Source organism: Belonocnema kinseyi, chromosome 10 (assembly GCF_010883055.1).
Source record: "Belonocnema kinseyi isolate 2016_QV_RU_SX_M_011 chromosome 10, B_treatae_v1, whole genome shotgun sequence".
Taxonomy (NCBI): Eukaryota; Metazoa; Arthropoda; class Insecta; order Hymenoptera; family Cynipidae; genus Belonocnema; species Belonocnema kinseyi.
This window is the reverse complement of record NC_046666.1, coordinates 4,550,862-4,568,778: the sequence shown is the minus strand read 5'-3', so window position 1 is coordinate 4,568,778 and position 17,917 is coordinate 4,550,862. Positions and strand designations below refer to the sequence as shown.

The following is a 17,917-nucleotide window of genomic DNA, read 5'->3' as shown; positions in this document are numbered from 1 at the left end:
TAGAATAGTATGGAATAGAGTGGAATAAAGTAGTCTTCAGTATAACAACTGGAAGTGAAGTGAAATAAACTCAAATAAGGTAGAATAATATAGAATAAAGTGAAATAGGGTAGACTTTACTAGAACAAAATCGAAAAAATGGAGAAGATAGAATAAAGTGGAACAATGTGGAATAAAGTGGAATAAAATGCAAAAAATTAAATGGAATGAGATAAAATAAAGTGAAATAAAGTAGAATAAACAACAAGAAAGTAAAATTACGGGAAGTGAATTAAAATAAAGTCGAATCAAGTAGAAAAATATAGAATAAAATGGAATAAATCTGACATCCTGAGAATAAAATAAAATATAATGTGGTGGAATAAAGTGGAATAAAGCGAAATAAAGTAAAAGAAGTGGAATAGAGTTAAATCAAGTAAAGTGATATTGAATAAAGTTAAATAAAGTGTAAATAAAATGGAATAGAGTAAATAAAGTAGAAAAAAAGTAAAGAAATTAAAATAACGGGGAATAAAGTGGAATAAATTTGAATCTAGTAGAATAATGTGGAATCAACGGCAATAGAGTAGACTTCAGTAGAATAAAATGGAATAAAATTTAATAAAGTGTAATATGGTGTAATATAGTGCAATAAAGTCAAATAATGTAGAATGAAGAAGAAGGAAGTAAAATAACGGGAAATTAAGTGTAGTACAGTCGAATCAAGTAAAATAATTAGAAATAAAGTAGACTAAAGTGGAATAAAGTAGACATTAGTAGAAGAAAGTGGAATAAAGTAAAATCAAGTAGAACGAAGAGCAAGAAAGTAAAATAACGTGGAATGAAGTGGAATAAAGTCGAATTAAGTAGAATGATATTAAATAAAGTGTAATAAAGTAAACTTAAGTAGAATAAAAGTGAATAAAATTGAATGACTGGAAATGAGTTGGAATTAAAGTGAAATAGAGTGAAATAAAGTAGATTAAAAAAACGAGAAAAAAAATAACGGGAAATGAAATGTAATAAAGTCGAGTCAACTAAAATAATATTAAATAAAATGGGAAAAAGTGGAATCATGAAGAATTTATTAGAAAAAAATTGAATAAAATGTAATAAAGTAGACTTCAGCAGAGTAAAATGGAGTAAAATGGAATGAGGTGGAATAAAGTAGAATAAATAACAAGAAAGTGAAATAACGGGAAATGAATTTAAATAAAGTCGAATCAAACGGAATAATATGGAATAAAGTGGAATATAAGTGGAATAATTTGGAATAAAGTAGTAAAAAAAACTAAAAAGTAAAATAAATATAAATAAAGTGGAATAATGTAGACATCCTTAAAATAAAATGGAATGAGGTGGAATTAAGTAGAATTCAGTAGAATAAAATCTAATAAAACCAAATTAGGTGAAATAAAATGAAGTTAAGTTAAATAAAGTAGAATGAAGAACTAGAAAATAAAAAAACGGGAAATAAAGTGTAATAAATAAAAATCAGACGGTATAATTTAGAATGAAGTGAAATGAAGTGCAAATAAAATGGAATAAAGAAAAAAAAGTAGAATGATAAACAAGAAAGTAAGATAACTGGGAATTCAATAGAATCAAGTCGAATCAAGTATAATAATATGGAATAGAGTGGTGTGGGGAGGTCTGCTAAATCCTTTTTAACATTTTTCCTAACAGCTAAGTGTTGCCTTTAATTCGAAAAATTTTGTAGTTTCCAAATGCTTTTTCCGGGAAAAAACGAAGTTTTCTAACGGAACAAAAACTTTTGTTATATATTGTATATAACGCGCGTATTTATGGAATTCAAGGAATTTTTGGAATTCACAAACTTTTCGGAATTCATATAACGACCGGAATTAACGGATTTCATGGAATGAGCGGAATTCACGGAATTAATGGAATTCACGGATTTCATGGAATGAGCGGAATTCACGGAATTAATGGAATTTACGGAATTCATGGAATTTATTTAATTCAAGGAACTCACGCAATTTGCGGAATTCACGTAATTCATTGAATTTACAAAATTCAACGAATTTACAAAATTCAACGAATTTACAAAATTTATTTGAATTTACGGAATTCACGCAAGTTGCCGAATTCACGGAATTAACGGAATTCAAGGAAATGACGAAATTCACGGAATTAATGAAATTCACGGAAATAATGGAATTCACGGAAATGATGAAATTCGCGGAATTCAAATAATACAGTGTGGAATTAATGCAATTCGTGGAATTCAAAAAATTCAAGGAATTTACGAAATTTATCAAATGCACGGAATTTACGGAATTCACGCAATTTGCTGAATTGACGAAATTCACGGAATTAATAGAATTCCTGGAAATAGTGGCATTCACGGAATTCAAATAATTCAGGACATTCAAGGAATTCACGAAATTTATAAAATACAACGAAGTTACGGATTTCACGCAATTTGCGGAATGGCCGAAATTCACGGAATTAATGGATTCGTGGAATTTTTCGAATTAATTACATTTATGAAATTCATGGAATTCACGCAATTCAAGAGAGTCACGGAATTCGACTAATTCATGAATTCCTTAAATTCCATGAATTCCGTAAATCCCTTGAAATCGGTGAATTCCATGAATTCCGATAAATCCATGAATTTCGTGAATTCTTTCATTTCCATTAATTCAACAAATTCCCTTGATTCATAGAATTCCGTTAATTCTTGAATTCCATAAATTCCGTGATTACAGTGAATTCCGAGAATTTCTTAAATTCCATGAATTCCGTGAATTCAATCTTCCATAAATTCCATTATTTCCATAAATTTCGTGAAAACCATGAATTCCGTGGTTTCCATAAATTCCGTGGAATCCGTGAATTCCGCCATTTTAACGAATTCCTTGAAATCCACGAATTCCTTGAAATCCACGAATTTCTTGAATTCTATGAATTTCTTGAATTCCCTTAATTCCGCGATTTCCATAAATGCCGTGAATTCTTTGACTTCCATGATTTCTACGATTTCCGCGGCTGTTGTGAATTTTATGAATTCCGTAAGTTCCCTGAATGCCGTGAATTCTATAAATTTCGCAAATTCCATCAGTTCTGGGAATTCCTTCATTTCCATGAATTCCGTGAATTTCATGAATTTAACGAATTCCTTGAATTCCGGAAATTCCTTGAATTACGCAAATTCCTTGAATCCGGGAAATTCCGGGAAATTCCGTGAATTCTTTGAATTCTATCAATTCTGTGATTTCCTTGTGAACAATTTTCGTATTAAAAACGATCTAATACATGTACTGGAATGCTGTAGAGTGACTTTACGATTTACAGTACTTAGAATACATGCATTGCAATTTCGTCATTCCAATATCATGTTTGCTATTTTACCTTAGGCTTATATTGCAGAAGTCTCGTAGAAGTGTTGTAGAATTCCAAAAAATTTGAACAGAGCGCACATAGCCATAATTTAAATAAAATTAAAATTTTATTTTAAAAAATCAAAAATGTTTCAATTTACACTAAAATTATTGTACCGGAATAGAAATACTCACCCAATGAAAACTCGCGAAACAAAGGATGATGTACACATTTAGATTACGTTAGTAAAGAATACAGGCAATGTGTTCATCCTGCTGAATAAAAAATAAATTTAAAAAAAAACGGGATTGCATCGTGATATAAATGCCGCGGTGATATAAATAACGTGCTGCACTAATTTAGATCACCTGTCGGATAAAAGGGGATGCGAAGCATCTATCAACTCCATGGAATGAGATTAAACCGTATTTTCAACCGAGCGAAAATGACGAAAGTACCAAAAATTTGATTCAAATTTTTCAAGAATCTCATGAAAGTAATTACTTCTTTCTCAATAAAAAGACATGAGCCTATTCATTACAAACCTTTCATAAAAATTATGCATATATTAAATCATGATTTCGAAACTACATTCACTAGAAATTCAGTTGCACCTTAGTTTTTAAAGAAAGGGTATAAAAAAGCCAACGTATTTTATTATTCTGATATTTTTTTCTGTATAAATGTTTATGGGCCACGGAGCTGAGCCAATAGTGCTTCATTTTTACGGCACTCTATTGTAAGTTGCCTAACAGCCGCAACATATTTTCTTTGTTGTTCCACCAAAGTAACGAGTTGTCGACTAAGTGCATCCCTCTTAGACTTTTCATCTCCACAGCGTTTTTCAACCTGCAGTTTATTTATTTTCATTATTTATGTAAGTTAACGCTCTGTGTAGTGTTAGGGTGGTCCAGAAAAATCTTTGCTTTTTTCAAATAAATTTTTTTGTGAGAAACCATTTTATTTGAATAATTGCGGTTTGTATAGTTTTACGTAGGCATACGCACAAAGTAATCTTTTCAGTAAAATACGACAATCAGAGTAATAAGAAAGTCAAAAAAGTAGGATAAAGTAAAATAAAGTACGATCAAGTAAAATAACTGGGAATGCAGTAGAATCAAGTCGAATCAAGTAAAATAATATGGAATAGAGTGGAATAAAGTAGGCTTAAGCATAATAACGGGAAATAAAGTGAAATAAAGTCAAATACGGTAGAATAATATAGAATGAAGTGGAATAGGGTAGACTTTAGTAGAACAAAATGGAAAAAATGGAAAAGGTAGAATAAAATGGAACAATGTAGAATAAAGTAGAATAAAATGCAATAAATTAAAATAGAAATCAATCAAGTAGAATAAAGCGGAACAAATTGTAATAAAGTAGAACTCTGTAGAATAAAATGAAATCAAATGAAATGAGATGAAATAAAGTGAAATAAAGTAGAATAAAGAACAAGAAAGTAAAATGACGGGAAGTAAATTAAAATGAAGTCGAATCAAGTAGAAAAATATTGAATAAAATTGAATAAAGCAGACATCCTGAGAATAAAATAAAATATAATGTGGTGGAATAAAGTGGAATAAAGCGAAATAAAGTAGAAGAAGTGGAATAGAGTTAAATCAAGTAAAGTAATAAGGAATAAAGTAGAGTAAATAAAATAGAAAAAAGTACAAGAAATTAAAATAACGGGGAATGAAGTGGAATAAATTTGAATCAAGTAGAATAATTTGGAATAAACTGCAAAAGAGTAGACTTCAGTAGAATAAAATAGAATAAAATTTAATAAGGTGGAATATAGTGCAATAAAGTTAAATAATGTAGAATGAAGAAGAAGAAAGTAAAATAAGGGGAAATTAAGTGGAGTAAAGTCGAATCAAGTAGAAATTAGAAATAAAGTAGACTAAAGTGGAATAAAGTAAACTCAAGTAGAACAAAGAACAAGAAAGTAAAATAACGTGGAATGAAGTGAAATAAAATCGAATTAAGTAGAATGATATTAAATAAAGTGTAATAAAGTAGACTTGAGTAGAATAAAATTGAATGACTTGGAATGAAGTTGAATAAATCACACTTCAGTAGAATAAAGTCGAAAAAAATGGAATGAGGCGGAATTGAAGTGAAATATAGTTAAATAAAGTAGAGTAAAGAAACAAGAAGAAACCATAACGGGAAATGAAATGAAGTCGAGTCAACTAGAATAATATGAAATAAAGTGAAAAAAGTGGAATCATGCAGAATTTAGTAGAAAAAAATGCAATAGAGTGTAATAAAGTAGACTTCAGTAGAATAAAATGGAATAAAATGGAATGAGGTGGAATAAAGTGGAATAAAGAACAAGAAAGTAAAATGATGGAAAATGAATTCAAATAAAGTCGAATCAAGCAAAATCATATGGAATAAATTGGAATGAAGCGGAATATAAGTGGAATAATGGGGAATAAAGTAGGCTTAAGCATAATAACGGGAAATGAAGTGAAATCAAGTCAAATAAGGTAGAATAATATAGAATAAAGTGAAATAGGGTAGACTTTAGTAGAACAAAATGGAAAAAATGGAAAGGGTAGAATAAAGTGGAACAATGTAGAATAAAGTAGAATAAAATGCAATAAATTAAAATAGAGATCAATCAGGTAGCATAAAGCGGAACAAATTGTAATAAAGTAGAACTCTGTAGAATAAAATGGAATGAGATGAAATAAAGTGAAATAAAGTAGAATAAACAACAAGAAAGTAAAATCACGGGAAGTGAATTAAAATAAAGTCGAATCAAGTAGAAAAATATAGATTAAAATACAATAAAGCAAACATCCTGACAATAAGATAAAATATAATGTGGTGGAATAAAGTGGAATAAAGCGAAATAAAGTAGAAGAGGTGGAATACAGTTAAATCAAGTAAAGTAACATGGAATAGAGTAAATAAAGTAGAAAAAAGTACAAGAGATTAAAACAACGGGGAATAAAGTGGAATAAATTTGAATCAAGTAGAATAATGTGGAATAAACTGCAATAGAGTAGACTTCAGTAGAATGAAATGGAATAAAATTTAATAAGGTGGAATATAGTGTAATAAAGTCAAATAATGTAGAATGAAGAAGAAAGTAAAATAACGGGAAATTAAGTGGAGTAAAGTTGAATAAAGTAGACATCAGTAAAATAAAGTGGAATAAAGTGAAATCCAGTAGAACAAAGAACAGGAAAGTCAAAAAACGTGGAATGAAGTGGAATAAAGTCGAATAAAGTCGAATTAAGTAGAATGATTTTAAATAAAGTGTAATAAAGTAAACTTAAGTAGAATAAAAGTGAATAAAATTGAATGACTGGGAATGAGTTGGAATTAAAGTGAAATAGAGTGAAATAAAGTAGAGTAAAAAAACGAGAAAAAAACATAACGGGATATGAAATGCAATAAAGTCGAATCAACTAGAATAATATTAAATAAAATGGGAAAAAGTGGAATCATGCAGAATTTAGTAGAAAGAAATTGAATAAAATGTAATAAAGTAGACTTCAGTAGAGTAAAATGGAATAAAATGGAATGAGGTGGAATAAAGTAGAATAAACAACAAGAAAGTAAAATAACGGGAAATGAATTTAAATAAAGTAGAATCAAGTAGAATAATATGGAATACAGTGGAATATAAGTGGAATAATGTGGAATAAATTAGTAAAAAAAACTAGAAAGTAAAATAAATAGAAATAAAGTGGAATAATGTAGACATCCTTAAAATAAAATGGAATAAGGTGGAATTAAGTATAATTCAGTAGAATAAAATCTAATAAAACCGAATGAGGTGAAATAAAGTGGAGTTAAGTAAAATAAAGTAGAATGAAGAACTAGAAAATAAAAAAACGGAAAATAAAGTGTAATAAAGAAAAATCAGGCAGTATAATATAGAATGAAGTGAAATAAAGTTTAATGAAGTGCAAATAAAATAGAATAAAGAAAAATAAAGTAGAGTAATGAACAAAAAAGTAAAATAACTGGGAATGCAATAGAATCAAATCGAATCGAGTAGAATAATATGAAATAGAGTGGAATAAAGTAGACTTCAGTATAACAACGGTAAATGAAGTGAAATAAAGTGGAATAAAATGCAATAAAGTAAAATAAAGATTAATCAGGTTTTTCAACCTGCAGTTTATTTATTTTCATTATTTATGTAAATTAACGCTCTGTGTAGTGTTAAGGTGGTCCAGAAAAATCTTTACTTCTTTCAAATAAATTATTAATGTGAGAAATAATTTTATTTGAATAATTGCGGTTTGTTTTGTTGTTAAAAAAGTATAAAAAAAAAGTTGGTTGTTGCACAGTGTAATCTTTTCAGTAAAAGACGGCAATCAGAGTAATAGGAAAATAAAAAAAAGTGGGATAAAGTAAAATAAAGCACAAGAAAGTAAAAGAACATGGAACCAATAGGAATATAGTCGAATCAAACAGAATAAAGTGGAATAAAGTAGACTTTCCTAGGATAAAGTGGAATAAAGAGGAATAAGCTAGAATTAGACGGAATAAAGAGGAACAGAGTGAAGTGAAGTAGAATAAAGTACAAGAAAGTAAAATAACTTTAAATAAAGTGCAATAAAGTTGAATCAAGTAAAATAATATGGAATAAAGCAGAATAAAGTAGATTTCATGAAAATAAAATGGAATAAGGCGAAATAAACTGGAATACAATGGAATGAGGTGAAATAAAGTTAAATAAAATTGAATGAAGTAAAATAATATGGAATAAAATTTAATGAAGTAGAATAATACGGAATAAAATGGAATAAGGTTGAATAAAGTGGAATAAAATAAAATAAATTAGAATAAGATAAAAGAAAATAAAATAACTGCAATGGAGTGGAATAAATTTGAATCAAGTAAAATAATATGGAATAAAATCTAATCAAGTTGAATTATATAGAATTAAGTAGACAAAAATTTAATACAGTAGAATAAAGTAGACTTCAGTAGAATAAAGGGAATAAAGCAGAATAAAATGGAATAGAGTAAAATGTGGTGGAATAGAGTGGCATAGAATGGAATGGAGAATAGTAAAGTGGGATAAAGTACAAGCAAGTAGAATAACAGAATGAAGTGAAGTAAAGTAGAATTGAGTAGAATAATATGGAATAAAGTGGAATAAACTGAAATAAAGTGGAAAAAGCGGAATAAATTGAAATAAAGTTGAATCAAATGGAATAAAGCCGAAAAGTGGAATGAAATAATATAAAGTACAAGAAATTGAAATAACATGGAATAAAGTGAAATTAAGTCTAATCAATTAGAATATTATTAACTGGAATAGTAAGGAATAATGTGTTGAGAAATGGAATAAAAGTAAAGTAAAATAATATGTAATAAAGTGAAATAAATTAAAATAAAGTGGAATAAAGTAGAAAAAAGTGTAATTAAGCGGAATAGAATGGATTAAAATGGATTAAGGTGGAATAAATTAGAATGAAACAGAATAAAGTAAAAGAAAAGAAAATAACGTGGAATGGAGTTAAATAAAATCGAATCAAGTAGAATAATATGGAATAATGTGGAATACATTAGACTTCAGTAGAGTAAATTAGAATGAAGTGGAATAAATTCGTATTAAATATAATAATATTGAATAATCTGGAATATATTAGACTTTAGAAAATAAAACCTAGAATTTAAATCTTTTTTTAATTTCTTTCCTATTTTTTATTTTTGACAAAAATATTTTACAATTTATAGTAGGCGCATTTTATGGTGGCTGACCAAAGTTGAACAAAGAAATCAACATAAAGCTAAATGAAGTAGAATAAAGTCGAATAAAGTAGAAAGATATGGAACAAAGTTGAATCAAATAGAATAATATGAAATGAAGTGGGAAAAATATAATTCAGTAAAATAAAGAGAAATAAAGCGTAATAAAATGGATTATACTGGAACGAGGTGGAATAAAGCGGAATAGAGTGGAAAAAATATTACAAAGTGAAAAAAAAGTATTATAAAGTACAAGAAAAGTAAAATAACGTGGAATAAAGATTCTTGAAAAGTGGAGAGAATTGAAAATTAAATGATTAAATTTCAAAAATTAAAGAAAATTTAATTTGAAACTCATGAAAATTGAGGAAAATTGATAACTGAATTATTGAGACTAAAAAACCGAACTGTTGAAAAAGTGGAGAGAAATGAAAATTGAATTATTAACTGTTGTAAATTGAAGAAAATTTAATCTTCAACTGTTGAATATTCATTTATCAATTTTCTTCAGTTGTCAATAATTGTATAACAATTTTTTAAATTAAGGGGAACTGAAAAAAGTTGAATATTTAACTTTTAAAAATTGTATTTATGGATATTAAAAAATATTGAATATTTAACATTTGACACTTGAAGAAAACTAATAACTGAATTTTCAATTCAAGAATGTTGAATTCTTCACCTTTGAAAATTAAATTATATTGTTGCAAAATATTAAAAATTGAATAATTAACTTTTGAGAACAACTTTTGAGAGATTGGAGAGAATTGAAAATGGAATACTTAACTTTTAAAAATTGAAGAAAATTGAGAGAAATTGATAACTGAATTATTGAGAATAATAAATTGAACTGTTGAAAAGTGGAGAGAAATGAAAAATAAATTATTTACTGTTGTAAATTAAATAAAATTTAATCTTCCAATGTTGAATATTCATTTATTAATTTTTTCAGTTGTCAAAAATTGTATTTTCAATTGTTTTAAATTAAGGGAAACTAAAAATGCAATTGTTTAAAATTGGAAGTCAAATTTTCAACAGAAGAAAATTCAATAAAATGAATTGAAAATTAATTATTCAACTTTTGAAAATTGTATTTTTGGATACTGAAGAATATTAAATATTTGACTGTTGACATTTGAAGAAAATTAATAACTGAATTTTCAATTCAAGAATGTTGAATTTTTAATCTTTGAAAATTAAATAAAATTCAATTGTTGAAAACTGAAGAATATTGAAAATTGAATATTTAACTTTTGCAAACTTGTGAAAAATTAATTTTCGACTCATGAAAAATTTTTTAATTGAAAATTGAATTATCGAGGAGTAAATTTTTTAATTGAAAATTGAAATATCGAGGAGTAAAGTCGAATCGAGAGCAATAATATGAAAATAAGGTGGATTAAAGTGGAATAAAGTAGACTTTAGTAGGACAAAGTAAAATAAAGCAAAACAAAATGGAATAAGGTGGAATAACGTGTAATAAAATAAAATAAAGTAAAATAAAGTAAAATAAAGTAAAATAACTTAAAATGAAGTAGAATTACAGTTGAATTAAGTAGAATAATGTGGAATAAAGTAGAATTCGGTAGAATAAAATGAAATAAGGCGGAATAAAATAAAATGAGGTGGAATAGAGTGGAATAAAGTAGAATAATATGGAAGGAAGGTGGAGTAAATTGGATTGATGTGGAATAAAGTAGACTTTGGTAGAATAAAGAGGAATAAAGCCGAATAATATGGAATAAGACAGAATATAAAGTCGGATCAAGTAGAAAAATATAGAATAAAATGGAATAAAACAGACATCCTGAGAATAAAATAAAATAAAATATAATGTGGTGGAATAAAGCGAAATAGAGTAGAAGAAGTGGAATAAAGTTAAATCAAGTAAAATAATATGGAATAAAGTTAAATAAAGTATAAATAAAATGGAATAGAGTAACTGTCAATAACTGTCAAAAAAGTAAAATAAAGTTGAATCAAGTAGAATAATATAGAATAAATTGGAATAAGGCGGAATAAAATGGAATAAGGTGAAATAAAGGGGAATAAAATGAAATAAAATAGAATAATGCATACGCACCGTGTACTCTTTTCAGTAAAATACAACACTCAGGGTAATACGAAAATTTAAAAAAAAATATTTAGGGATTCCTCAAGCCTATTTTTTAACAGAAAATGTTTAGCGGGCCCCGAAATACTTTTTTTTTAATTTTTCCAAATATCGCGGTTAATTTGTACATGAAAGGAAATACTTTATGTGGCTGCCATTTCAGAAAAAATATAATTACTTTTCTTGGACTATCCTTTTCTCAATATTCCGCAAAATAAAATTAAAAAAAAAAAACTATAAATTATTCTTCTTTAGAAAATAAAGTTCTTAATGCTTTTAATAAACAAAATAATCTTTTTTCAAATTACCTTGATTTTGGTTTGCTTTACACCCTCGACAATTGCTTCAAATTGTTTCAAGAATTGTTCTTTTCCACTTGCAGATGCCATTGCTCTGCGAAGAAAGTAAAATAGAGAAATGAACAAAATAATTGATGGTTCCTGTTAATAAAATAGTTAATTTTTTTTTTAAAGGAAATATTAAAAATTATTTATTGAAACATACTCGTTATAATTATCCTGAATGGAGTTCAATAAGGAGAGTTCTTTGCTCAAATAAAGTTTGGTGTCATCGAGCGAATTGTAAAGTGTATAATATTGCTTGGTCTCCTTGTGTTTTGCAGAAACTGCAATATAAGAATTATATTATTATAAAATTATAAAATAAATTATAAAATTATATAATTATAAAATTATAAAATTATATAATTATAAAATTATAAAATATGACAAATATTTTGAAGTATCTTCGAGGAAAAAATCAACTCCCAAAAATGCAGATAGAGGATAAATTTTGTAGGAAAAATGACGAATTTTCAACAAAAAACATAAATTTTCAAAGAAATAGTTGAATTTTTAACTAAAAAAAAATTTTCAAGAAAAAAACGAACCACAATTTTCAACATTTGATAATTCAATTTTTAACAGTTAAATATTCTGATGTTGATAATTCAATTATTAATTATCTTCTTTTTTCAAGTGCTGGAAAATCGATTTTCTAAATTTTTCAATAGTTGAATAGTCAATTTTCTTTAATTTCCTTTGGTTGAAAATTCAATTCTAAATTTTATTCAATTTTCGATACATGAAAATCTAATTTTCAAAAGTTAAACATTCAATTTTCAGGAATTGAATTTTCAAGAGTTAAAAAATAATTTTTTAAAAATTAAAGACAATTCAAAATTGAATGTAATAAATAAATATTTCAAATTCATAAAAAAAATTTCGACAAGAATTGATTTTTTCGAAAATTGATCGCGATTGGCAAAAAATATTTGGAAACCTAATAGTCATTTAATGAATTCTCAGTAAGGTATTTATAAGATTGGTTCAAATCTAAATTTGAATTTTCAATTCTCTTAAATTAAAGAAAATTAAGAATTATATTTTCAACAGAAGAAAATTTTAATAATTCAAAATTGAATTTTCAACTTTTGAAAATTTGAGAAAAATTCATTTTCAAATACGCGAAATTTAAAAAAAATGATAATTGAATTTTTAACAACAGAAAATTTAATAAACTAAAGTTTTAAAAATCGAATAATCAACTTTTTTAAATTTAATATTTTGCTGAAAATAGAATAATATTGCATTTTTAACTGTTTAAAATTGAAGAGAATTGATCATTTTTATTATATTATTCTACATTCTATTGTTAAAAATTGCAAATTTAATGTTCAACTGTTGATAATTCAATTATCAACTTTCATCAATTTTCCACAATTCAATTATCAATGGTTTTAAAATAAAGAAAACTGAAATCTCTATACCTTAAAATTAATGGCTAAATTTTAAACTGTTAAAAATTGAATATTGCATTTTCAACAAAAGGAAATTCAATAAAATAAAATTTAGAAAAGAACAAATTTTATTGTACTTTTTAGAATATTGAAAGTTTAATATTTGACATTTAAACATTTATAAAAATTTAATTTTCTACTCAAGAAAAATGATTATTGAATTACCAACAATAAAAAATCAAAATGTTACAGATGAAGAGAATTTTAAATTGAATTAAGAACTGCTGAAAATTGAAGAAAATTTTATTTTCTACTGTAGAAGTTTAAAGAAAATTTACAACTGAAGTTTTAGGTGAAGAATGTTAAACTTTCAATTATTGAAAATAAATGAAAATTTATAATCGAATTTTTCGCAGAAGAAAATTTAATTTAAAAAAATTGAATATTCAAGCTTTGAAAATGCTAATGTTCAAAATGGAGAAATATTAAATGCTTAAATGTTTAATAAAATAAAATTTAAAAAATTTTTAATTCAATATTAAACTTTCGAAAATTTGAAAACATTTAATTTTCAACTGTTGAAGTTTCAAAGGTTTTAAAAATGAAGAAAAACGAAAATTCAATTGCTCAAAATAGAAAGTTTAATTTTTAACTTTTGAAAATAGAAAAAAAATGATAGTTGAATTTTGGACAGAAGGAAATTCTATAAAATAAAAATTAATTATGAATTACATCATCAAATTGTGAGAATAAAAAATATATAATTTTAAACTGTTGAAAATTAAAGAAAATTAATTCTTCAATTTTTAACAAAAGATAATTCAGTTGTTGAAAATTGAAGAATATTGAAGTTTAAAAAAATATATAACTTAGTTTTCAGTTAAAGAATGTTGAATTTTCAAATATTGAAAATGGAGGAAATCGACAATTGAATTTTCCACAGAAGAAAATTTATTTTAAAAAAATTAACATTAAATATTCAAGTTTTGAAAATTATAATGTTCAAAACGAAAGAATATTAAATATTTAAAAGTTCAATAAAATATAGTTTTAAAAAAAATGCACATTAAATATTCAACTTTCGAAAATTTAAAAACATTTAATTTTTCAGTTTTGAAAATTGAAGAATTTATCGATTTTCTTCAATTGTCAAAAATTGTATTTTCAATTGTTTTAAATTAACGAAAACTAAAAATGCAATTGCTCAAACTTGAATTTTAAACAGAAAAAAATTCGATAAAATATAAAAAATTAAAGTCGTAAATTGAATATTCAAATTTTTTAATAAAAAAATTAATTTTCAACTGTTGAAAGTTTAACAAAATTAATAAACGAATTTTCGATAGAAGAAAATTCAATTGTTTAAAATTGAAGATTATGGAAAGTGGAATATTTAACTTTTGAATATATGGGAAAATTTAATTTTCAACTCACGAAAATTAAAGATAATTGATCACTGAATTATTGAGATTAAAAAATTGAACTGTTGAAATTGTACAGAGAAATTGAAAATTCAATTGTTTAAAATTGAAAGTTGAATTTTGAACAGTAGCAAATTCAATAATGTACATTGAAAACTGAAAATTTAACTTTTGAAATTCTATTTTTGAATATTGAAGTATATTGAATATTTAACTGTTGACATTTGAAGAAAATTAATAATTGAATTTTCAATTCAAGAATTTTAAATTTGTAACCTGTAAAAATTAAATTAAATAAAATGGTTAAAAGCTTAAGAATATTAAAAATTGTATATTCAACTTTTGAAAAGTGGAAAGAATTGAAAATTGAATGGTTAACTTTTAAAAATGGAATAAAATTTAATTTTCAACACATAATAATTGCGGAAAATTGATAACTGAATTATTGAGAATAAAAATTTGAACTGTTGAAAAGTAGAAAAAAATGAAAATGTAATTACTAACTGTTGTAAATTAAAGAAAATGTAATCTTCAGCAGTTGAATATTCATTTGTCAATTTTCTTCAATTGTCAACAATTTCATCTTTACTTGTTTTGAATTGAGGGAAACTGAAAATTCAATTGTTTAAATTGAAAGTTCAATTTTCAGCAGAAGGAAATTTAATAACATAAATTGAAAATTTACTATACAACTTCTGAATATTCTATTTTTGGATATTCAAAAATGTTTAATATTTAATTGTTGACATTTGAAGAAAATTAATAACTAAATTTTCAATTCAAGAATATTAAATTTTTAACCTGTGAAAATTAAATAAAATAAAATTGTTAAAAGCTTAAGAATATTGAAAGTTGAATATTCAACTTTGAAAAACCCGTGAAGAATTAATTTTCAAATGTTGTCAATTTTTTAAAGCGATAATTGAATTATCATCAGCAGAAAATTCGATTCATGAAAAGTGGAGAGAATTGAAAATTAAATGATTAAATTTTTAAAATGAAAGAAAATTCAATTTTAAACTGATGAAAATTGAGGAAAATTGACAACTTAATTATTGAGACTAAAAAACTGAACTGTTGAAAAAGTGGAGAGAATTGAAAATTGAATTATTAACTGTTGTAAATTAAAGAAAATTTAATCTTCAACTGTTGAATATTCATTCATTAATTTTCTTCAGTTGTCAATCATTGTATTTTCAATTTTCTAAATTAAGGGGAACTGAAAAAAGTTGAATATTTAACTTTTAAAAATTGTATTTTTGGATATTAAAGAATATTGAATATTTAACAGTTGACACTTGAAGAAAACTAATAACTGAATTTTCAATTCAAGAATGTTGAATTCTTAACCTTTGAAAATTAAATTAAATTGTTGAAAAATAATAAAAATTAAATATTTAACTTTTAGAACATGTGAAATATGGATTTCAAAATATTGGAATTTGTAGAAAATTGATAAATGAATTTTCAATATATGAATGTTGAATTTTCAAAGATTGAAAATTAAAGAAAATTGATCATTGAATTTTCAACAGAAGAAAATTCAATAAAATAAATTGAAAAATAATTATTCAACTTTTGAATATTGTTTTAAATATTTAACTGTTGGCATTTGAAGAAAATTAATAACTGAATTTTCAATTCAAGAATGTTGAATTTTTAAACTTTGAAAATTAAATTAAATTGAATTGTTGAAAACTGAAGAATATTGAAAATTGAATATTTAACTTTTGGAAACTTGTGAAAAATTAATTTTCAACTGTTATAAAAAATTGGTAATTGATAATTTAATTATCGACATTAAAATTTGCAATTCTTAAATAGTGGAGGGAATTGAAAAATTCAGAGAAATGTTAATTGAATTATTAACTGTTACAAATTAAAGAAAATGTAATCTTCAACTATTGAATATTTATATATTCATTTTCTTCAATTGCCAACAATTGTATTTTCAGTTGTTTTAAATTAAAGGAAACTGAAAATTTAATTGTTTAAAATTTAATGTTGAATTTTCAACATACGAAAATTCAATAATATAAATTAAAAATTAATTATTTAACTTTTGAATATTGTATTTTTGGATTTTGAAGAATATTCAATATTTAGCTGTTCACATTTGAAGAAAATTAATAACTGAATTTTCAATTCAAGCATGTTGAATTTTTCACGCTTGAAAATTAAATAAAATACAATTGTTGAAAACTGAGAAATATTGAAAATAAAATATTCAACTTTGGAAAACCTGTGAAAAATTAATTTTCCACTATTTAAATTGATAATTGAATTATCGAGAGTAAAAAATTCAACTCTTAAAAAGTTGAGAGAATTAAAAATTGAATGATTAACTGTTAAAAATGGAACAAAATTTAATTTTCAACTCATGAAAATTGAAGAAAATTAATCAATGCATTATTGAGAATAAAAAATTGAACTGTCGAAAAGTGGAAAAAAATGAAAATTGAATTATTAATTGACGTAAACTAATAAAAATTATTTCTTCAACTGTTGAGTATTCATTTATCAATTTTCTTCAATTGTCAAAAATTGTATTTTCAATTGTTTTAAATTAACGAAAACTGAAAATTCAAATGTTTAAAATTGAAAGTTTAATTTTCAACCGAAGAAATTCATTTGTTAAAAATTGAAAAATATTTAATGTTGAATAATTAACTTTTGAAAATTATATTTTTGGGTATTAAAGAATATTGAATATTTAACTGTTGACATTTGATGAAATCTAATAACTGAATTTTCAACAATAAAATTTAATTCTTAGCCCTTGAAAATAAAATAAAATTGTTGAAAATGAAGAATATTTAAAATTAAATATCGAAAATTCAAGTTTTGAAAATTCTATTTTTGGATATTGAAGAATATTGAATATTTAACTTCGACATATGAAAAAAATTAATAACTGAATTTTCGATTCAAGAATGTTAAATTTGCAACCTGAAAAAATTAAATTAAATAAGTTGGTTAAAAGCTTAATGATATTAAAAATTGAATATTGAACTTTTAAAAAGAATTTTGGAATTTGAATATTTAACTTTTAGGAACTTGTGAAAAATTAATTTTCAACTGTTTAAAAAATTTTTTAATTGATAATTTAATTATCTAAATTAAACATTTCAATTCTTAAATAGTAGAGAGAATTGAAAATTAAATAATTAGCTTATAAAAATGAAACATAATTTAATTTTCAACTCGGGAAAATTGAGGGAAATTGATAACTGAATTATTGAGAATAAAAAATTAAACTGTTAAAAAAATTGAGAGAAATGTTAATTGAATTATTAACTGTTATAAATTAAAGAAAATGTAATCTTCAATTGTTGAATATTTATATATCAATTTTTTTCAATTGTCAACAATTGTATTTTCAATTATATTAAATTATACGAAACTGAAAATTTAATTGTTTAAAATTTAATGTTGAATTTTCAAAAGACTAAAGTTCAATAATATAAATTTAAAATTAATTATTCAGCTTTTGAAAATTGTATTTTTGGATATTGAAGAATATTCAATATTTAACTGTTGACATTTGAAGAAAATTAATAACTGAATTTTCAATTCAAGCATGTTGAATTTTTA

The 17,917-nt window shown here is 24.3% G+C and overlaps 1 protein-coding gene across 1 annotated transcript in view; it reads right to left on the bottom strand.

The window, feature by feature from the left end:
* Nucleotides 1-3,977: 3,977 nt before the first annotated feature.
* LOC117182262 (coiled-coil domain-containing protein 93) overlaps nucleotides 3,978-17,917 on the bottom strand; it is a 39,415-nt gene continuing 25,475 nt past the window's right edge. Inside the window, exons 10-12 of the mRNA XM_033375373.1 lie at nucleotides 11,669-11,789; nucleotides 11,473-11,557; nucleotides 3,978-4,176 (exon numbers count right to left, since the gene is read on the bottom strand). Coding sequence (XP_033231264.1) covers nucleotides 4,015-4,176; nucleotides 11,473-11,557; nucleotides 11,669-11,789 — 368 coding nt within the window. The 3' untranslated portion in view covers nucleotides 3,978-4,014. The remainder of the gene's footprint in view (nucleotides 4,177-11,472; nucleotides 11,558-11,668; nucleotides 11,790-17,917) is intronic.